General features: G+C 43.7%; 1 protein-coding gene across 4 annotated transcripts in view; it reads right to left on the bottom strand.

The window, feature by feature from the left end:
- Positions 1 to 22,993, bottom strand: part of CCDC149 (coiled-coil domain containing 149) — a 65,051-nt gene that overhangs the window by 33,711 nt on the left and 8,347 nt on the right. For all 4 annotated transcript variants that reach the window (XM_082237402.1, XM_082237401.1, XM_082237400.1 and 1 more), the window contains exons 2-4: positions 21,495 to 21,656; positions 21,115 to 21,153; positions 8,386 to 8,493 (exon numbers count right to left, since the gene is read on the bottom strand). In XM_082237402.1, the coding sequence (XP_082093528.1) occupies positions 8,386 to 8,493; positions 21,115 to 21,153; positions 21,495 to 21,656 (309 nt within the window). The remainder of the gene's footprint in view (positions 1 to 8,385; positions 8,494 to 21,114; positions 21,154 to 21,494; positions 21,657 to 22,993) is intronic.

Below are 22,993 nucleotides of genomic sequence, written 5' to 3'. Positions count from 1 at the left end.
ACATAACCCATTTTAAAACAGCTGCACTAGTTGCCAGTTTGTTTCTGGGCCCAAATCAAAGTGTTCATGTTCGTGTTTAAAGCCCTAAATGACTCAGGCCCCAAATATCTGAAAGACGACCTCCTTCCTTACAAACCCTCTCGGGTTATGAGATCAGCAAAGAGTGCTCTCTTACTAGTTCCTCCACCCTCAAGAGGCTCGGGATTAGGGGGTTGGCATTCTCTGTGAAAGCCCCTAAACTGTGAAAGCCCCTAAACAACTTTAGTATACAATTCCTGGTGAATGCTGAAAATGTACCTCTGGCTTTTGAGACTTGAGATGTATATATTTTGGAACCCACCTTATTTTTGCGATTGTAAGTTGTTTCAAACTGAATTTAATACTGCGTTATAATGCTGTAACCTGCTCTAGGACCTTAGGGTGAAGGGCAGGTAATTATTATTTCCTGCTCTGTAAAATTTTGCTGCTGGGTAGCTTACAGGGGACCCAAGCTGGAATGGGTCTATCTAAAGCAAATCTTTGCTTAAAATTAGAAGAAACTGTGAAGAAGAAAGAACACAAAAGATAGAAGCTGTGCTCTGGTGCAGATGCAACGCTGGCTGCCTTCTAACTTCAAAGGTGATGTAAGGAGTCAACCATGGAGTTCTGTAACCCCTACCTGCACATTTCACCTTCCTCAAGTGAATGTCCATCTTAACTGCAGATAATGAAAACATTTTTGGGGGTAGGGCTCCAAATGGATCGAGATAAAAAAAGCCAATGTTAAAATGTGGTTTTAAATCCTAGTTAAAAAGGGAACCCTTCTAAGCTTTCACCCAGTAAGCTGTTTATCTTTTTCTCTCACCGTGAAGGTAAGGCTCCTTTAAGAGATGGGGAAGAGGAAAAAACAAAATCATCAGAAGTGAAGAGATGTGTCTAGAAGCAGAGAAAAGAAGCTGGGAAGTAAACTAAGATGCAGTTCTCTTGTATTAAAGCACAATAAATTATTTAATGTTTCCAGTATTGCTTCACAACGCAAGGAACAACACACTCCCTAAAACCAATCTGCCACTCCTACTCAAAATAATATTTCACTACGGGTGACTCAGAACTATTGAGCAGTTCTTCCAGAAAACTCCAGATTTTCCTATCTGCCAGAAATAGTGGAAACACTTTTATTTCTTTAGTATTTTGCATTTATTGTCCAAAAGGCACATTCTCTCCGTGGTGGCATGAAACAAAGATACCTTTAAACCTCAGGCAAGCTGCATCCAGGAGCAGTTCTGGTGGTGTGTGTCAGGCCTGATAAGAGATTGTGATCGGTCACAAAAATAAACAGCCTTAGAACTCAACTTGCAAACTGCAGTGTGTGCGTGTCACCACAATTCTGTTAACTGCTGTTGCAAATTCTTCGGACAGATTGCCAGAAAATGCTTTTGGGTGCTTTGTAACATTTGAGATGCACCAAATAAATGAAAAACCTAGGTTGTTTTTTTAAAGAACATTATGTAATTAATTTGCTTTTGTACTTAATCCACTTGAACATGGGTTTTTTGGCCACAACCAAAAAGGTCATTGGCTAAAGCACATTCCTCACACAGTTTTCAGTTAGTTATTATCAAGTATTTTTAAGCAACTGCACAACTTAAAATCCCCCCAAACCCTGTAAAAACCATGCCTCTGCTCCTATTGATAGATATGTCTACTGAAGTATTTCCCCTCCTCCTCCCGCCCCTATGGCCCAGTTTGCTTGGGGAAAAACAACTGTATGAATCACACATCCAGGCAGAGTTCACCCATAAAGCATCTTTTCAGGCTGCAAAAGCAGCTGCTTGCTCATCTCTTGCCAGAGGTGACACTGGCAGAGACCATCTGGGCATTCACTTTGGAAGAGATAGAAGCACAACGATCAAAACGATACCAAAATTATTCTTTGGGGAGTGTGCATGCTTTAATTATTATTACAGTGCTTTTGTCTAATATGCCAACAAAATTAACAATCTGCCAGCGCAGCGGGGCTCGCTTTGCTGAACCCAATGGTTCAAGGAACACGTTTTAAAATGCCTTCCCTCGTAAGAACATAAGAAGAGCCTGCTGTGTCAGGCCAACAGCCCATCTAGTCCAGGATCCTACTCACACAATGGCCAACCAGAGGTCCACAGGAAGCTCACATACAGAACACCTGCAATTCCCAGCAAGTCTGACAGTGGAGGCACAACACGGCCATCATCTAGAAACTTCAGGCTGGCACAGGAGAGGGGTCCAAAGTGGGCATTCATCTGGCAATGGGATGGCATAGGATCCAGTGGATCTGCCACTGGCCCAGTTCTACCACCTTAGCACCCTGTTTTGTGGTCCTCAACAAGTTCCCCTGAGTGTGAAGATTGGTGGCAGTAGCCTCCCATCTGCTCAGGCAGATATCTGGCCTCCACTGAAGCAGATTTTTTTCTTTTATATTCTTTTACTTTTTCGAGCCTGTGTGTGCCCTTCCAACCCAGGAAAGAAGCACATTGATCATTATTTTAAGCAGTCAAAAGGCTATCCCTCCCTGGGATTTCACACTACTGACATCAGATTTCATCACAAAGAATAAAGCCTTTTACTTTCTCGTCGGCAAAGCCTCAAATAAATGAATTAAGATTAGATAGCAAAAGCTAAAGGTGAAAATAAAGCAGGCAGTTTTATACAAGCTGGAAGCGCTCAAGTATTCAGAGGTTGTGGAAGTCTAAAAGCTTTGTGGGGTTTGCCTCGGGCAAGCACTGCCGATGCTGACAGCTGTTTCTCATCCATTTGTCCTCCTGTCTATAAACATGTAAATAAATAAAAAGATCTGTGCCAGGACATAAGACCACACTGCTTTCCCCTCCAAAGTTTACTGGCTTTGGGTTCTTATACATAGCTCAGAAAAGAAAGAACAAGATGCATCCCAGTTTGCACATAACTATGGTTTGCTGTGAACACTTCTATCTGGGCTTTTTGTCTCCTCTCTGCTGGTATTCTGGGAGGAAATGATCCCTACCTTAGACATCCAAACCAGGGACTGTCATTTCTTTTGCTCCAACAAACTACAACCAGCAGTACAGTCAGACAAGAACAAAACTTGGCTACAGTTTGTGGTTTGTTGGCTGCAGATCATGGAGTGGGAAGGAGCAAAGTGGATATTCTTCACACATGCACAGTAAGCCATGGTTTATGGCTTACTGTGATGTGCAAACCCAGCTCCTAGCTACAATCCTTAGAGTTGAATCCATGAATGCAAATTGGGCATCACTGCGTTTCAGCTTGAGGATTAATGCCAGTGTAAACAAACAAGGTTTTAACTCATGCTGGGACTCTCAGTTTGAAAGATCTTCTAAACAGAACACTCTGCAGAGAAAAACGAATGTGCACAAATCTTGTACATGTGAGATACTGGCAAATATTAAAACTACCACCACAGAAAGCAATTCATTGCTGAACATTACATGATTCTTTTAATTCTATAAAAGTGCTGCACAGCAGGCCTATGATAAATTTAGCCACTATAAGCTAAAACATTAATCTTGTTCAGACCTATTGGGAAACAGTGGTTTCCTATTGTTGTTGTTGTATTATTTATTAAATGCTTTTTTTTTCACAAAAAACCAGAAGCAACATTAAAACTAAATATAAAAACAGTAATAGGAACCTAAGATGCCCATCCATAATACATATAAAAGGGCAGATCTAACTCAACCTACCTCACTAAAAAGATGAGCAAAAAGGAGGCCACGGATAGACCCAATACCCTCTAAATTAAGGTTCTAAAGCCTAAGTGAATAAAAATGTTTTCTCCTGGGTCCTAAAAATAAATAACGGTGAGTCAGGCATACCTCCATGGGAAAGCAATTCACAAGCAGGAAGTTACCACTGAGAGCACCATTCTCATGTTGCCAACTTCCACACTTTCTTTGGAGAAGGAGAAGGGCATCAGATGACAAACACAAGTTCAGGGTTGGTTCTCAAGGAGTGTGGTGGTCCTTAGGGTATAAAGTCCTTGAGTATTTATAGGTCAAAACCAACACTTTGAATTGACTTCAGTAACTAATTGCCAATGGATTTCTGCCACATTGTCCCATTCAGCAACCTGGCCACTGAATTCTGCACCAGCTGCTGTTTCCAAACTGTCTTCAAAGGCAACTCCATGTATAACACATTCCAATAATCTAACTAGAGGTTACAGAGCATAAGCAACAGAAGCTAGGCTCTCTCTGTCCAGATAGGGGCATAGCTGGGCCACCAGCAACATCCTGGGAGGAATAAGGTGAAACTGTGAACCTCCCTTGTTATTTTTGCTAACGGATTATGTATGCCGTATATACAATCTTGCTATATTTATAGTATTCAAATGTGGTTGTTTGTATATTATTATATTTGCTATCGTTTGGCGATGTTATTATGAAATTGTTATTACGTTATTGTTTTGTTGTCATTATGAAATTGTTTTTGTAGTGTTTGTTTGGAATTTATTCCTGTTTTCTTTGTTGCAAGCTGCATTGAGCATAAATTTTTTTTCTGTGCAGAAAAGCACCATACAAATAGAATGAATGACTGAATGACTGAATGAATGACTGATGAAAGGCACTTTGCACCACTGCAATAGTAGTGAATCCAGAAGTACTCGTAAGCTATGCACCTGCACCTTCAGAGGGCGTGTAAGCTCCCATTCAAAGCGGGCCCTGCCCTGCCCATGTGGTCCAGGAAACAACCCACTAACAGTGCCTCAGTCTGATCTGGAATAAGCTTCAGTTTGTTGGCTCACTGCTGAGGACAGACGTTGGTTTACCACATCCATTGCCACACATATTGCTCACAATACACACCAAAACTCCTGAAGATTCCACTCAGCAGTGTCATGTAGATGTTAAGCAGCATGGGTGATAAAATGGATTCTTGTGGCACCCCACATGGGGCTAAATAAGACTGCCCAGGCACTACGCTCTGAAAACAGTCATCCAACAAAATGAGGCCTAAACCCTGATTGAAATGGATCTAGAAAATCAGTTTTCCAAGAAAGCTGGGATCTGGCCACAATCAAGTGCTCAAGAACTCAAGAAGGTTTATTAGCAATCTGCTGATAGTTATTTAGGTTTTCTTAATTCTGCAAGGGTTTCTTATGGTCTTACCACTGGCACCTTTAGGTAGAGAGACACCTCATCCCCCTACAAGAAGAAATTCATCACCAGCCAGCCATCCCTTCCTTACTAGTCTTATTCAGCCACAATGGGCAAAGATCAAGAGCACGTGGTGTCCCAGATCAAACCAACTGCCTTGTTCACATCAAATACAACTAGACTAGACAGTGATCTGGACCCTTCTTGCAATTCATCTGCAATAACAATGGAGCTGATGTCCCAGCAGAAACAAGCAATTTTATCCTCAAACAACTCACAGAGATAAGCAACTGCATCACAATGAGCCTCAACCATGTACCATCCTTATTTATGCAAGAGGGGAGGAAGTTTAAATCTTCCTATTGCAGTTTGGTACAAACTGGTTTCTTGCTAGACTGAATATGAGAAACTGTGCTTTGTTCAAACCAGTTATAACAAAACAAAATCAAACCAGAGTGTCTCGATACGTGTGAACCAGGCTACTGGCTCTATTCTTCCATATATTGTTGGGAATATATACCAGGACAGACTTTGCTCGTGTGCTGAAGACATCGATTCCATAAAACATATTTTGTTGCATTGTGCAAAATATGAGCAAGCCAGGGCTGAACTGATACTACCCTTGCTGGTACCTTTCCCGGGAAAATCAGAGGCTCACTATGTCAGGTTCCTACTGGAAGACCGGACAAATGCTACAACATTAGCAGTGGCAAAGTTTTTATCGGTGGTTGCAAGAACAAATGATCCCTATATTCTAAACCACGGGTGTCAAACACAAGGCCCGCGGGCCGAATCCGGCCCGCCAGACCTCGTCATGTGGCCCGTGTAGCCGCCGCCGCAGGCCGCCAGCTTTCACCTTTATTCTCGCTTTTTTTTTTTACACAAGAAAGCGCATGCGCGGCAGCCTACAAGCCAGAGAACGTCTGCCCTCTAGCGGCGCCGGCCGTTCTACACAGGAAACCTCCACTTCACATGCATTCAGGAAACCTCCACTTGTTTTTATATTGAGCGCATATTGAGTCCTATAGATACAACCGGCCCTTTGAGGGTGACCAAACTGCTGATGCGGCCCCCGATGAATTTGAGTTTGACACCCCTGTTCTAAACAAAATGCTTGTTTAACCTGGAGGTAGGCTGTATGAATTGTGTATTACTTTGTAATGATTTGTTGGGTCTCTGGACTGTAATAAAGATTGGTGGTGATGAATACATATGGCAGCAAAGAATTTTAAACAGGATGGAATTTTGAACTAAGGCCTAGGCAGCATCTTAAAAGGTGAGATATCACCTTGCTGACAAAGGTCCGTATAGTTAAAACTATGGTTTTCCCAGTAGTGATGTATGGAAGTGAGAGCTGGACCATAAAGAAGCCTGATCGCCAAAGAATTGATGCTTTTGAATTATGGTGCTGGAGGAGACTCTTGAGAGTCCCATGGACTGCAAGAAGATCAAACCTATCCATTCTGAAGGAAATCAGCCCTAAGTGCTCACTGGTAGGACGGATCCTGAAGCTGAGGCTCCAATACTTTGGCCACCTCATGAGAAGAGAAGATTCCCTGGAAAAGACTAGTGAAGCCTTTTCCTCAGCTATTCCAGATTACAATTCCCATCAGCCCCGGTCAGTCCAGCCATGAAGGCTGCTGCTCTGCTTTAAAATCCTGTTTTTCCTTAATCTTGCACTTTCTGGATTGCACTATTAAATCCTGGTTTTCAACGCTTTGCACATGGATAAAACTACGATTATTAAATGCATTTGAGTTCATATATATTAGTTAACACAGACAAGTGACATTTGTTTAATACCTAGTGCCAGAATTACAAGTAATGTTCCATATAAACTGCTAAATTTAGGAATGAATTTATAAAGTGGTGATTAGCAGGCAATGTTTTAAAATAAAAAAGTAATATATATGTATATATTTGAACCCTCCCATCTGTCTTTTTAAGCAGCAAAATGTGAATGTACTCCTGATATAATGGACCTTTTAAAATGGTGCCTGCACTTACTGAAAATACTAATTTTCTAGTAAAAGAAAATACTAAATCACAACAGAAAGTGATCTGCCTCTCCTTCTAGTGATAATTTATTATGAAACACTAATTAAAACTATGAAAGCCAGCAATGATTAACTCAAAACAGCAGTATAAAGGGTATGTCAAGCTTCTAAATATTTGGCTTTTAAATCACAATATATAGAAAGTTATTTTGCAAATTGCAGTAGGGGATTAATGGAGCAGGCGGGGGAGTTTATGGACTCATCCACTTTACAATTCTTAGATTAGGTTTAGATGGAGCCAGGAGCCAGTGCTTCTTACATTCAAGAGAGAAGGAAAACTACAAACCAGAGAAGCCACCTTACCGTTTCTCAGGTATCAACAGAAATGTTTGTGACACTCAGAACTAACTGCATTTTAATATTTTCCTCATTTAATCTTTGAAACAGAATCATATCATATACGAAAGTATCAGCTCTGCTGTTTGAATTCTCCAACTATAAAATGATATTCTGCAAAAGGAAATGGGCGTTTGAAGAGGGAGAATTCTACACAGTACTAGGGTGGAAAAACTGCCAATTAAGAACTTGATTACAAATGGGATATGAGTTGTTAGAGAGTCAACAGATAAAACTCTAGGGGGGGGGAATGTAATGCCTTTTTGAAGAAGTTTTAAGACCTCCTGAAACGTATGCACATACAAACCAAAATGTGAAGGGTCTACCTTAAAGGATCAAAGCTCAAGTACAGCAAACATTTTCCTTTTAACCTGGGCTTTTGGCCCTTAATTTGAAGAGTTTCAAGTATTTGTGACCTCTGTTAGTGGGGAAGGGTTGTCTTTATCTGTATAGTTGTTTTTTAATTTTTTATTTTAATTTATTTAATTTATTTTATTATAATTTTTTCCCCACACTAGTTTTATTGTTTTTGTAGGTTGCTTTGGGTCACTTTTGCTAGCAAAGTGGCATAATAATTATACAATATATTAAAACCCTTTTGTAATATAAGGGACTGCTATTTTTATTCTGGGATTTATGAGTTTTGAATACTGAGCAACTGCTACAAACACATACACAGCACTATGAAAGGCACAGTGCAAAAGTTGCATAGATGTTATCAATTCTTTTTGGATTGGACTTCCAATTTAAATACCAATAGATCACAATCTGGAAAACTGCAGGCAAAACTGTCTTTGGCTGCGGTTATGCAAATTGAATGAGAGACTAGATTACTTCAAAAGCTATAACCTTTTTACTTTCAAATGCAACTTGTACAATACCTTGTTGTCCCCTTGGACTTCTCCCAGCCTCTGCTCAAGTTCTTTGATCTCATCTCCCAGATGCTTATTTCGATCCCGAGAATCACTCAGGAGTTGGGCAAGATTAGCCTAGGAAAATTGCAAAGTTTCATCAAACAAGAGTGAGTCAAAAGCTGGATGATGAAGATGTGACTGAGAAAAATCATTAAGCTTTATGCAGTGCGACATTTGTATATAGTTTGACTGGTGGCGAGGGGAAGCAAACGCTTCATTAGGCCAAAAAGCATCATTCCTATAACTAAAATTACTGCAAAAAAATAAAATAAATCAACCATGCGTGCACATAAACCTTGTACATAAACAAAGACAGATGGCAGCACAAATATCGTTTGATACCACAGGGGGAAAATCCTGCCACACTTTGTTTACTACAAGGGATTGAGACCAGTGGCTAAATATCACAAGGCCATAATTAAGATGAGGAAGTTTATGAAAAGAAATATTATTTACATTGTCACTCACTTACAAGTGTACCTTATCAACTGGTGCAATCCAATGGGAATTTATCCTGGGCAAAGCTCCCTGAAGTGAATGGGAGCTGCACAAGAAGATTAAGCACGTTCTTGCACAGCTCTCGCTCACTGGGTTGGAGCCAAACGTGCCTTGTTACATGCAAAAGGCATCTTCTGCCTCCTAGAGCATTGTGCAAGAAAAGAACAACTTGTGCAAATTCTTATACACGTGGAAGTAATGAGGACTACTATACAGCTTTTTGCTTCTCATGCAAATCTCAGCCACTTTCTCATTTTCAGAGTGAACCATCTGCACTGGTGATTTGCTAACCATGGTTTTGCAAACTGCTTCTAACCTCCATTGCTTTGGAGCTGGCCATGGTTACCAAAAATGGAAAGTGTATGCTAACCAGTGTTCATTCAAGAAGAAGAAGAAGAAGAAGAAGAAGAAGAAGAAGAAGAAGATATTTATATCCCGCCCTCCCCAGCCGAAGCCGGGCTCAGAGTGGCTAACATCAAATGTATAACACATTAACATAAAATCAGATAATCAATTAAAATACATCCTCAAATCAGATCAGGATCAGAATAAAATCCAATCAGATGGCAATCCGCAGATTAGGGTTGGGGACCTTAAATGCTCACCAGGCCCAACTGTTTGTGCTGAACTTATATGGGCCTGTGAGAAAAATTGGGAGGCCACTTTCATGCAAGTTCTTATGAAAGGGGAGAGGGAGTCAGACTGAACCCCGACCAAAGGCCTGGCAGCTCCGTCTTGCAGGCCCTGCGGAAAGATGTCAAGTCCTGCAGGGCCCTAGTCTCTTGTGACAGAGCGTTCCACCAGATTGGAGCCACAGCCGAAAAAGCCCTGGCTCTAGTTGAGGCCAGCCTAACCTCTCTGTGGCCTGGGACCTTCAGGATGTTTTTATTTGAAGACCGTAAGTTCCTCTGTGGGACATACCAGGAGAGGTGGTCCCGTAGGTATGAGGGTCCTAGAAATGAAAGGATGGAGTTGTATTCCTTTCAGCTGTAGATATTTAGTCAACCTATTATCATTTATAAACAATTGCTGGCAGTAATTATGAAGAGCTGTTATTAACTCTGCAGGAAAGTCACAAAGCCGTTATTTAGAAAAGTTATCACATATGCCTATTTACAAATAATAGATGGTGGAAGACCTATTTGTCTGTTGCTTTCCCTTAGAATGTCTATTATAACTTCCTGGAAACTGCTTTGACAAAGGAGCTATCTAATGTGACACAATTCCTGCTATGGTTCCAAACTGGTTTGTGCAGCCTTCATCGGCTATATGAATTTGGGAGAAAGCACCCACAGGAGTCAATGGGAACTTCAACCATGGCTTCAAGTTGGCTTGATTCAAACAAACCATCGTTACTAACCAGTCAGTCAGTTCAGATGAAACAAGCTGTACTAAACAAAACTGGAAAATGAAAATTCCAAACACCTCCCTCTTAGCCATGTGGGGGGAGAGGAAAGAGGAGTGGACAAAACCATCGCTTGCCAAGCCTTGTTCCATTTTTTGGACATCACATTAAACTATGGTTTGGCACAGCATTGAACAGCTAGCCACTGACACATCTGCAAAACCTTCATTTCCTTTATTTTTTATTTATTTTTATTTCAGTAACTTTTTATTGGGCTTTATAAGCAGGGATCATAGGAGTAATAAATGATAACCAGAGACAGCTGTGTGCAGAATTCCTGGATTGCCGGGGGTTGAGCTAGATTCCCACTCTACAGTTCTATGGGATTCCATGAGATTCGCATGTCATTTGTACATCACCAAAATAGCACAAAAAATCTGCAGTAGGATCTACAACTTATGGTTCATTATTAGCATTCAGTGTACAAGTTCTTGGTTCATGGAGTGGTTTAAATAAAAACAGTAACATCAAGGAAACAAGACAGAAGAAAATTAAGATATCATTCAATATCACATAGATAAAATGCCTAATCAAGGGCCCTTGTGGTTGTGTTTAGATTAAGTATGAGTAATAGTCATTTTTTTCTCTTACCAATGAAACAGTATAAAGTGTTAGTACAGTCGTACCTTGGAACTCAAACACCATAGCTCCCGAACAAATCGGCTCCCAAATGATTGAAACCTGGAAGTGAGTGCTTTGGTTTCCAAACAATTTTCGGAAGCTGAACGTCCGGCACGGCTTCTGATTGGCTGCAGGAGCTTCCTGCAGCCAATCAGAAGCCGCGCTTTGGTTTCCGAACATTTTGGAAGTTGAACGGACTTCCGGAACAGATTCCGTTCAACTTCCAAGGTATGACTGTATACTGATGAAAATGGGAGGGAATTCCTTCACAAACAAAAATGTCACCAGGACAAAAGCTGCCAAAAGCAAGAGGGCCTATGGAGCCATCTGCAGCAGATGCTCTTTGAAAGCTTCTTTACATAAGCAGAACTAGCCTCAGCCTGAATAGTATTCCCCCCCCCCCGGGCTCCCATGACATAAAGCTTCAAAAGTAAGGTTTTTCGGTCAGCACAATGAACAGAAGACTTTGGGGAAGGGTAAAACCAAAATAAACCAAAGTACACTTGCTATATGGCAATTTGATAAATTCTCTCATTACCCACCCCAAGTAGAAAAAAGCCAGTAACCAAAGTAACATTCTCCCTAAAGCACCCACTACCCTAAAATTCGATTTCCGTAACACAGCTTTTGAAATCCTGCCACAAGTTATTTTGCTTCAGACTACTGAAGGGTGGATAGTAACAAACTTAATGCACCCTTCAGTCCTCTGCAGATAAATGGTAGTTAGCACACAGAAGTTGTTAGCCCATCCCACAGCTGTGCCCTGTAAAGTAGGTTTTTGGATGAAGGGGGGAACAAGAGGGCAAATGTGAGAGACAACAGTACGAAAGCCATTTAGACAGAAATGTTCAAACCATGCTCAAGTCTCTTAGAAGCTTAAATTATTTTCCAGTGTTTAAGCTCACAGCTCAAGTTAGACAACTGGAATAAAGGAGAACAGGTAGAAAAATCTGATGAAACATCAAGTACACTTCAGAAGTGTGATTGATAGCAATTTTTATTGCAATTTCTACTTCAATGGTTTTGTATGATTGTGGCACCCAACTTAATGCAGTAAAACCTGCTTTGCTTAGTAAGAGACCCTAGAGCTCAACACCAACCACAAAAATTGATGATATCTGCTAGCGTTACATTTTTGTTGTAGAAACAAACTTTCATGCATTAATTTTCAAGTGATGAAGGATATCTGTCACAGTCTTTCCACGCAAATAAAATGCTTTTGGAGCTCTAGCAAGGATATTTCCAACAAAATGCACAATCAAACCAATGTGTATTGGAGGGAAAGTAAGCTCACCATCAGATTTTATAATAAATATGATTCACCAGAGAAATACTAACACTTCGTTTAACGAAGTGCCCAAACAACATATTCCTAATACTAGGGAGGTGGTGCATAGTCAGAAGAACCAGACAAAGTTTTGTAAAACAAGTTTCCAGCTTTGAACACTTCTAAGAATGTTTTAAGACTAAAATTAAAAAAGGAATGAAAGTGAGGATAGACCCAAGATATTGTTCTGCATTCCCCACTTCCTGGAACACTTCCTCCATCCTTTGATGGAGCACCTAGGGTGTTTGTAAGGACACCATACCTATTTGCTTTATTTACATATATGCAAGCAGAGCAGCTTCTAAACCGACCTGATGCTTAGAAAGTTCGGGTAATTTTCATCTGTTTTAGTATTTTAGCTGTTGTATGTTTTAAATAGGGTTGTGGCTTTTTTCATGATTTTACTGTTTTACTTGTTGTAAGCCACTTGGATGGTTTTTGTTTTACAAGAAAGCAGTGTATAAATAAAAATAGACATCCCCATGGTAGAAAGCAACTCCACACACTCTAAATCCAACTGCCAACACCTAGATGTGCTTCATCTTCTGTGTGCCCAGTTCCAACACATCCTCAGTGCCCCACTGTAAATTATTTTTCTGCCCCTTCCTGCTGGCCAGAAGCTATTGCTTTCCTAAACTCTAATTAGTATTGCAATCCAGAAGCTAGTGAAAGATTCCTTGGTATAGGGAGATACCATTCTGAATTAGGAAACTGTGGTCTAAGCTCTGACAAACCAAAATTGGAAACCATGGTTCGATCTTAGTTTGCAAGCCAGAATAGTTACTGGAACTTAAACCACAATTTTCAGTTATGACACAACTTGTCCTTCTTTCCTAGACCCAATGAAAAATGGTGGCTTTAACAAACACCCTTGCATTAAGGCATATTGTCAGGGAACTGACATCGGAGGAAAGGGAAGTGGTAGGGCTCCCAGAGACTGGGAGAGAGTCAACAGCCAAGGCAGGGACCAGCAGGGGGAGCGCGGGGTCTCTGGAGGAGGATCTCAGTAATGCTGAGAGAGACGCAGCAGCCCAGGCAGGAAGCAGAAGGGGAGAGAAAGGGGTGAGAGACACTTCGAGCGAAAATAGCGGGGAGGTGTCAGAAGCAACTGCAGGGAGACCTATGCTTCGCCGGAAGCTGTCACGTCGTGAGTCCAGGAGACGCGTTTCCGTTAAGGAACTTCTTTGCTGGAAGCGCTTCCGCAGACAGCCACTGTCGGACTCTACAAGTGACTAGAGCAGACATGTCTGAGGAGCTCTGTCACACACAGAGGTTTGTGGGGTCGCACAAACTCTGAAGGGGCACTATTTTAAGCACAAGCAGCTAATCATCCCCTGACAGCAGTCCGACAGTCTCTGTACGCTGCCTGTGCAGGAGAAGGCATCATGAGCAACCCAGCAGGAGCCGGAGCCGCAGGGGGTGGAGCTGGTCCAAGCTTGGAAGACAGATACCGAGCATTGGAGGTCCAACTTGCGCTGCAGACGGCGAGGCTCGAGGAGAGGAGGGCTCAAGATGCAGACAAGAAGGGGAGAACCACTCAGTTCCCCAGAAAGGTACCAGGATTAGTGCAGAAGTTTGGGGGGGACCCCAAGGATTACCATGCCTTTAGGACTGAAATGCAATATGCCCTGAATGTGCAGTTTGATGAGTTCCCTGATGAGGAATCCCGAGTTGCTTTCGTAATTGGGCATCTTGAGAAGGGAGCGCGAGATTGGGTTCGACCCCTGATGGCAACGCACAACGATATCCTGAAGGACACTATGAAATTCTTTCGTGCAATGGATATCATGTTCTCCAGCGATATTGAGGAGGGGGTAGTGCGCAGACAGCTAATGGCTTGCAAGCAGGGAAGCAGATCTGTCCGTGAGTACTGGACTGAATTTACCATGCTGATTCACAGATTGGGGTGGGATTTATCGGCAGCACCCATTCAGATGCTATTTGAAGAAGGTCTTTCTTCAGCTGTGAAAGACGAGCTGGCCAGGAGCCCCAGGGCGGTGTCTATGGATCAGCTGACCAAATCTGCGCTGACCATTGGAGCGCGCCAGGAGGCAAGAGCCTTGGAGAGGCGGGAAGGGAGAGGGGAACGTTGGAAGGAGTTACGCATTCCAGACATTCCTGAGCCAGCTTTCCCGCCGGCAGAGCCGATGGAAATCGGAACAGCCCGCGCGCGCGCAGTTTCAAAGCCCAGTGAGGGGGCGAAGAAGGAGGGAAAGGGACCCCGGAAATGCTATCTCTGCCAACAGCCAGGCCACTTTGCCAGAGTCTGCCCCCAGAGGAAGGAATGGCAAGGGATGGTGGGAACTGTTGAGGGGGAAGAGCAGGGAGAAACGGAGCAGGTAAAAGCCAACGCCTGGTTGCCAGCAGGGCACTGCAGCCAGGCCAAAGAGCAGTGAAAGTGCCCCTTTCCCAAGTGCCAGTGCCAGAAGCTCCTCGACCTGCTCTAGTGATTGAAGTGTCGCTAGAGTTGCAAAATGGACACCCCCTAAAAATAAAGGCGCTGTTGGACTCAGGCAGCTCCTGCAATTTTATGAGCAAGGAGTTTGCGGCTGAACACCAGATACAGACTATCCCCTTAAGCAACCCCCTGCAGGTGACCACGATCGATGGCAGAGAACTGTTGGGAGGAGGCGTCAGCTTGCAGACCATCCCAATGATAATGAGGGTGGCAAGGCACACAGAACTGATAGCGTTTAATGTGGCCACCTTGGGAGGCGCTCCCATTATTTTGGGAATGAGCTGGCTAGCCCTACATGATCCGCTGGTGGGCTGGCATCAAAGAGTGGTTTCCTTCGGTTCCGCACATTGCTTAGAACACTGCAGGGGGGAAAAGGGGTCAGCAGGGGCCCAAGCCACCCTAGCAGGGACGGAAGTGATGGAGAAGGGGAAGGTGCCATCACAGTATGCTGATCTCAGCGACGTGTTCAGCGAGAAGGAAGCTGACCAACTACCCCCGCATAGGCCCTTTGATTGCCAGATCAATTTACTCCCTGGAGCACAGCTTCCTGTAGGCAGGTTGTATGCCATGTCAGACAGGGAGATGCAGGAGTTGCGAGCGTTCATTGACAAGAACCTGAAGAGAGGCTTCATCAGAGAGTCCAAGGCAGCGGGGGGTAGCCCAGTGTTTTTTGTGGATAAAAAGAACACGGACAAGCCGAGACTGGTATGTGACTTTCGGGCCCTAAATGCAGTGACAGAGCCGGTGGCTTTTCCTATGCCCAGGATTGATGATATTTTGACCAGGGTGCGAAAAGGAAAGATTTTTACAAAGCTGGACCTAAGGGGGGCGTACAACCTGATACGTATAAGGAAAGGGGATGAATGGAAGACCACCATGTTCACCCCTTTGGGGGCATTTGAATATCTCGTTATGCCTTTTGGATTACAAGCAGGCTCCGCGTGTTTTCAAGCCTTTATGAACCATGTACTGGGGCCTTTGCTCTACAAGAATTGCGTGGCCTTCTTAGATGACGTGTTGGTGTATTCGGAGAATGAGGAGCAACATGTGAGAGACGTCAGAGAAGTGTTGAGCAGGCTGCAAGCCAACAGACTGTGGGTGAAACTGGAGAAGTGTCAGTTTCATACCAAGGAGGTGGAATTCCTGGGGTACCGCTTGTCAGACAAGGGGTTGGCCATGGACCCCGGCAAGGTTCAAGCGGTGCTGGAATGGAAAACCCCCAAGACTAAGAAGGATGTGCAGAGGTTCCTAGGGTTTGGAAACTTTTATCGTAAGTTCATCCGAAACTTCGCTCACCTGACGGCGCCCATCACGGACTGTCTCAGCAGCAAAAAGAAGTTTGTTTGGACGGGGGAGGCGGAGCGAGCGTTTGAGGAACTGAAAAAGGCCTTCGCCTCTGACGAACAACTTCTACATGTGGATTTACAAAAAAAGCTGAGGGTCGAAACAGACGCTTCTGACAGAGCCATAGGGGCGGTGCTTCTTCTGCAGCCGGGGAAGGAGGGGTCCGAGTGGCGACCGTGTGCCTTCTTTTCGCGAAAGCTGAACAAATCTGAGAGAAACTACACGGTGTACGACCGGGAACTTCTTGCGATTTATGAGGCCTTCCGGAGATGGAGGCACCTACTAATTGGTGCACAACAGAAGGTGCAAGTACGCACGGACCATAAGAATCTAGAGTATTGGAGAACTGCGCGAGTGCTCAACCAACGGCAGTTGAGATGGGCCCAGGAGTTCTCCAAATTTAACTTTGAGATTTGTTACGTACCAGGCCAGGAGAACGTTAGGGCGGACGCTCTCTCACGCAAACCTGAATATTTGGAGGGAGAGGGTGCACCCGAAGAGACCCATGTCATTCCCGAGGATCGCTGGGTGTGTGGGGCGGCATTGGTGGGGCTAAGGGAACTGATAGAGGGAACGGTGCAGGATGAATATGCCCAGGACAAACTCAGGGGTCTCAGGAGGGAGGGAGACAAACCCGGGGGTTTTGAGGAGAGAAACGGGGCGTTGTACTACAAGGGAGCGTTATACGTACCTGAAGGAGAATTGAGGGAAAAGGTACTCAAGCAACTGCACGATAGCCCCACAGCAGGGCATTTTGGGCAACACAAAACCATGTGGCTGGTTACCAGGGAATTCTGGTGGCCCAAGGTCAGGGAAGATGTGCGGGAGTATGTGAGAGGGTGTGACCGATGTCAACGAGCCAAGGGGGAGAGGCGGGCACCGGCAGGTTTATTAGAACCACTACCCACGCCGGAAAGACCATGGGAGGCAGTGGCAATAGATTTTATGACTGATCTGCCCAGGTCCAAAGGGAAGACAGCCATTATGGTGGTGGTAGACCTGTTAACCAAGATGGCCCACTTTATAGCCTGCTCACATGCGGTCACAGCAGAAGAAACCGCTAAATTGTTTGTGGAAAATGTGTTTAGATTGCATGGTGCCCCCTTGAGGGTGGTTTCGGACCGAGGGAAACAATTTACTTCCAGGTTCTGGAGGAAGCTCATGAGCTTATTGCATGTAGAGGTGAATTTTTCCACTGCCCGCCATCCAGAAACCAACGGGCAGGCGGAAAGAGCTAATGGTGTCCTCCAGCAATATTTGAGGTGTTATGTGAATGACAGAGAGAATGATTGGGTGGAGAAGCTGGCGTTGGCAGAATTTGCCTATAACAATGCGGAGAACGTGTCCACGGGAATGAGCCCTTTTTTGGCCAATCACGGGTGTCATCCCCGAGCCTTCCCAGGGGGGGAGGGGGAGAACTGGAGCGTTCCAGCCGCAGAACAGTTCGTTGAAGAAATGGAAGCGATCCATCGCCAGCTCCAACTTAATTTAAACAGGGCGAAGGAGGAATATAAGAGGCAGGCAGACAAAACCAGAAGGGAAGGAGAAAGCATTAGGGTGGGGGACCAGGTGTGGTTGTCCACCCAAGGGTTACCATTTAAAGGAGGTTGTAAGAAGTTAAGACCCAAAAGGCTGGGCCCATTTGAAGTCACGCAACAGGTCAACCCAGTGGCTTTCAGACTCCGGTTACCTAACCACATGAAGTTGCACCCAGTGTTCCACAGATCATTGCTGTCACCGTATATAGGGGACAGAGAGGGGAGGGTCAATAGGGGACCAGCTATGGAGGAAAAAGAACACAGCTACCATGTAGCGGAGATTCTCGATTCCAGGTGGAGGGGAGAGCAAGTAGAGTATTTGGTAATGTGGGAAGGGGAGCCGGAGTCGGAAAACACCTGGGTCAGGGCAGAGGATGTAGATGACGAGGTTTTGATTGAAACTTTTCATCAGAGATTCCCTCGGAAACCCCAGCCAGTGGCGAGGTTCCGGAGGGAATACTTCGCCACCACCGACGAAGAAGAAGAGTTGGAGGGGTTCGCTGATTCCGAGGTGGAGGAGGATTCAGCGAGTCGGAACGAAGACCGATGGAGGGAAATGTTCGAGACGTCGGAAGATGAAGAGGATTCTTTTAGGGGTTTCAGCTCCTCACCGCCCAGAGGAGAGAGTAGGGGCGGGGGAGAGGGGGGCCCTGGAGGGGAGGTGGATGTCAGGGAACTGACATCGGAGGAAAGGGAAGTGGTAGGGCTCCCAGAGACTGGGAGAGAGTCAACAGCCAAGGCAGGGACCAGCAGGGGGAGCGCGGGGTCTCTGGAGGAGGATCTCAGTAATGCTGAGAGAGACGCAGCAGCCCAGGCAGGAAGCAGAAGGGGAGAGAAAGGGGTGAGAGACACTTCGAGCGAAAATAGCGGGGAGGTGTCAGAAGCAACTGCAGGGAGACCTATGCTTCGCCGGAAGCTGTCACGTCGTGAGTCCAGGAGACGCGTTTCCGTTAAGGAACTTCTTTGCTGGAAGCGCTTCCGCAGACAGCCACTGTCGGACTCTACAAGTGACTAGAGCAGACATGTCTGAGGAGCTCTGTCACACACAGAGGTTTGTGGGGTCGCACAAACTCTGAAGGGGCACTATTTTAAGCACAAGCAGCTAATCATCCCCTGACACATATGATAAAAAACGGAGGAGGGAATTTGTGACACAACACTTCTCCTTAGCCGAATAAGCCACTGTTGATTAACCTGCATGGGCCTTTCTAGTTGAAAATATTATAGTCAAATGAATTCAAAGCTTTACTTGAAAATTATTTTCAAATGGAATGCTTTTAAATATTTTAAAGACGTGACAACCCAAAGTATTCATTTCCATCACAATGTTTGGGTTTTATGGGGGAAGGATTGGGAATGAAGACAGTGAAAACTGTTGTCCTACTAATTATAGTATGCCCAAAGAACTGACAATATGCCACTGCTATTCTCTAATCTACTTCAACAGAGGGCATGTTCAATTTCCCTCTCATTGTTGATAGAAGTGTTTGCACTACTTGTTAGTTACAGTTTAGACTGTGGCAAACCCGATTCAGAATTTCTCTTTTACTAGACCAGTGGTTCCCAACTTTTTTCCTGGCCGAGTGCTTGAAAAGTACTAAGACGGACCATTTAATGATTTTTCTTCTTGTTCTAGCAATTGTAACGCACTGCACTAGACACTGTGTGATTTTTAATTGTATGTTTATTGCTTCTTTTAACGTGTTTTATTGTATTACAATTTGAATTCTGTGGAAATCAAATTGTAACAATAATACAATATGAGAAATAAAAGAAGCAATAAAAAACAGTATGAATATTTAACGTGGATACGCTGTGGACCACCTGATTGATACCTGCAAACCAATGATGGTTTATGGACCACGACTTGGGAACCCAGTACTAAGAAGTATGGAACAGTTTGCAGAGGGGATGATTGCACAGGATATTGATGAGAAAGCAGTGTCTTGGAAGCAGGGGACCCTACAGCTCTGGTGTACTCCTGATTCAAGAACGGTACACTCCTTCTTTCTGGGATGATAGCAGGGGCAGCTAGAGGCATTTTGGCAAGAGATAAAATGCCCTGATGCCATCCTTGTGATGGGGAGGGGGCACTGTGAGACTCTGCAAGGGCTTCCCCTCAAGGCAAAGCCCTTGAAAAGCCTTGCCACCCTGCTGGGTGGAGGGGAGAAATTCAGCAAGGCTTCTCCTTAAGAGAGCCATGCCTAGTGGCGGCGCGAAACAGGAAGTGCCTTCCTGCCACTTCCACCACAAGATCTCAGCGGAAGCTGGTGCCAATTCCGGCAGAGGCAGAGCAGGTGGGGTGCCTGCGGTGGCTGCATCTCCACCTCATCATCGGGGAGACCCTGCTAGGATGACAGCCCATTTTCCAATGAGCACACAGCTTCAGGAGCGGGGATGCATGCAGAGCATCTGTTGGAACTTTTATTGTTGATTTGCAGGTTTACTTTGCTTTATATGGATTTTCACCAAACCTCCTTGAGGGTCCAATGGGATACAGGTTTGAAATATAAAGTGAGTATAGTGGTACCTCTGGTCACGAACTTGCAGTGGTACCTCAGGTTAGGTACTTAATTTGTTCCGGAGGTCCGTACAGTGGTGCCCCGCAAGACGAATGCCTCGCAATACAAAAAACTCGCTAGACGAAAGTTTTTTCCGTTCGCGATTTGCCTCGCAAGACGAATTTCCCCTATGGGCTTGCTTTTTTCTTTGACTAAAAACAAAGACATGTTTTGTTTATAAAGTTAATTTATTTTCCCTTAAATTTTTGAACTGGTCTTTACAGTATGTGTGACTTTACAGAGCAGTTAATAAACTGTTGTTGTACCAAATTTGGCTTTGTTTGGACTTTTTTTGACCATAGGAACGCATTAATTGATTTTCAATGCATTCCTATGGGATTTCGTGCTTCGCAAGACGAAAAATTCGCTAGACGACAAAAATTGCGGAACGAATTAATTTCGTCTTGCGGGGCACCACTGTACTTAATCAGAAACTGTTCTTAACCTGAAGCAACACTTTAGATAATGGGGCCTCCTGCTGCTGCCGCGCCGCCGGAGCCTGATTTCTGTTCTCATCCTGAAGCAAAGTTCTTAACCTGAAGCACTATTTCTGGGTTAGCGGAGTCTGTAACCTGAAATGTATGTAACCTGAAGCGTATGTAACCTGAGGTACCACTGTAATTTGTTCCGGAGGTCCGTTCTTAACCTGAAACCATTCTTAACCTGAGGTACCACTTTAGCTAATGGGGCCTCCTGCTCCCGCCGGCACGTGATTTCTGTTCTCATCCTGGAGCAAAGTTCTTAATCTGAGGTACTACTTCCAGGTTAGCGGAGTCTGTAACCCGAAGTGTTTGTAACCCAAGGTGTTTGTAACACGAGGTACCACTGTAAATTAATTAGCGGAATCAAAATAACATAGTTTAGCAATATTTTTTTTTAAAAAAACAAAACCAATGACATAGAGCAGTAAATTATATGTGCATGCAAGCAGAAATGAAACCTACCTGCTTTCTCTTTTCAGGAGGAAGAGATGGATCCCCGTCCTACAAGAAGGGAGTTTACATGTCACTGGAAAAATAACAGGACTTTATAAAGTAACCTAGTTTGCTTGAAAAAGTAATTTAATGAAGCACTGCAGTACTGCAATCAAAGCACTAAGAGGTTTAGACTGTAAGGTCGAAGCTGTTTCTATTTGTCCTTTAAATAGTAGTGAATACATAATTATGAATTAAATAAAAATGAACAAAAATGAACAAAAACAGTATCATGAACACAGAACTACAAGGATTACAAGGAAATGATTAATAATGCACAATGCATTACAAGAAGCCAAAGATTTAATATAAGCAGATATTAACAGAAAGTTATCAAACCAGTTACATACAATCAGTTCCCGGTATTTCTTTTTCAGTGATTGGTGCTTCTCCCGTAGCTGATTAGCCATAAGCTTGTACTGGTCTCTCTCTTGCTGACATGTGTCCAGCTCTTTTGAAAGAATTAGCAGTGCTTCCTTCTTACTTTCCAGCTTCCTTTTACACACCAAATACTGCAAGAAAGTCAAGGCAAAAAGTTTGTACGTGCCGCTTGAAAACAAAACAAAAGAATACCAAACCAAACCGGTGCATTGTGCAAAAGCACTACTTTAAAGGCAGGGGCACACACTTTTAAGCTGCTTTAAATGAACTATGGGCTGCGTCAGTTTCTGGGTTAACATTATAACCTTTAGGATGTAATCCTGTGCCCACATTCTTGAAAATAGATTTATTTCTAAGTACATAAACATACTGAGGATTGTAGTTAGGCTGTGATCCTATATGTACCTACATCGGAGTAAGCCCCACTGAACATAATGGGAATTACTTCTTCGTAAACACACACATAATTGAAGTATCAGACCACAGAGTGCTTAATTCAGGTAGCAGAGATGCATTTTCTTTCACTACTCTATAAAAGTAAAAAAAGCTATCCTATTCCCTCCATTTTGATGACACCCTTTTACCCAACAAAGCCCAATATTTTTTCTACTAGCTACTCACGAACTCCATTACAGCCTTCCAAATGCAATATAATCTTACCCACGTGTGAGGTTTTTAGGCCCATCCCTTTAAAAAGGACATTTATATGCACCTAAAATATGTAATGTGCTTTAGTGTTTCATATGTGTAAAAAGCTGCAGAATTTCTTTCTGTTCACACTTGGTCTGCAATCAAAAGACCCCTTTTGCTCTGCTCCTTTTTGAAGACGGGAGGAAATGTAGAGAAGGGCTTTCTTGAACCTTACAGCCCTTATTTCTACTGGTCAAGGTGCATTAATATACCTGCAGGTCATGAAGAAATAATAATGCATTGAGTGGTACCCAAAAGTAGCAAATGCATCCTTTCAAGAGTCCTTTAAAGGGAAGGAGAAATCATTCTAGGGTAATGAACTCTGAAGAGGACACCTCCACCTTGGATTAATTTTATTACTGGCAGCAGCAAAGTTGAATTTCTGCCATAAACCTTCTGGGTTATGATGCCTTGGCACTACCCTCAATAAAGCAACATTATTGTTCTTATCCATATAGTGACACTTTAAGAGTGGCCAATTCCCTGATTAAAAAGGCATCTGGAATCTGCAACTTTTTATGCACCATTGAAATGACATTGGAACCTGGAATAATGATGAACTCTGGATAGGAAACTGCTATATGCTAAAGAAGTTAAGAGTCTGAGCTACAAGGCCCCAGTCAAGATTAGACGGTAGCCTTAAGCAAGTAAGTCACTGTTTTCTCAGCCTCAGCTCCCATCTTTAACATGAAGAAATGGAATGCTAGACATAACAGATCCAGGAATTCTGTTTTGGTTTCCTTATCCCTAAACATAATTAGTCATTAAATTTGGATTG

Source organism: Podarcis vaucheri (assembly GCF_965113315.1).
Source record: "Podarcis vaucheri genome assembly, chromosome: 9".
Lineage (NCBI taxonomy): Eukaryota > Metazoa > Chordata > Lepidosauria > Squamata > Lacertidae > Podarcis > Podarcis vaucheri.
This window is presented reverse-complemented; position numbering and strand designations above follow the sequence as displayed.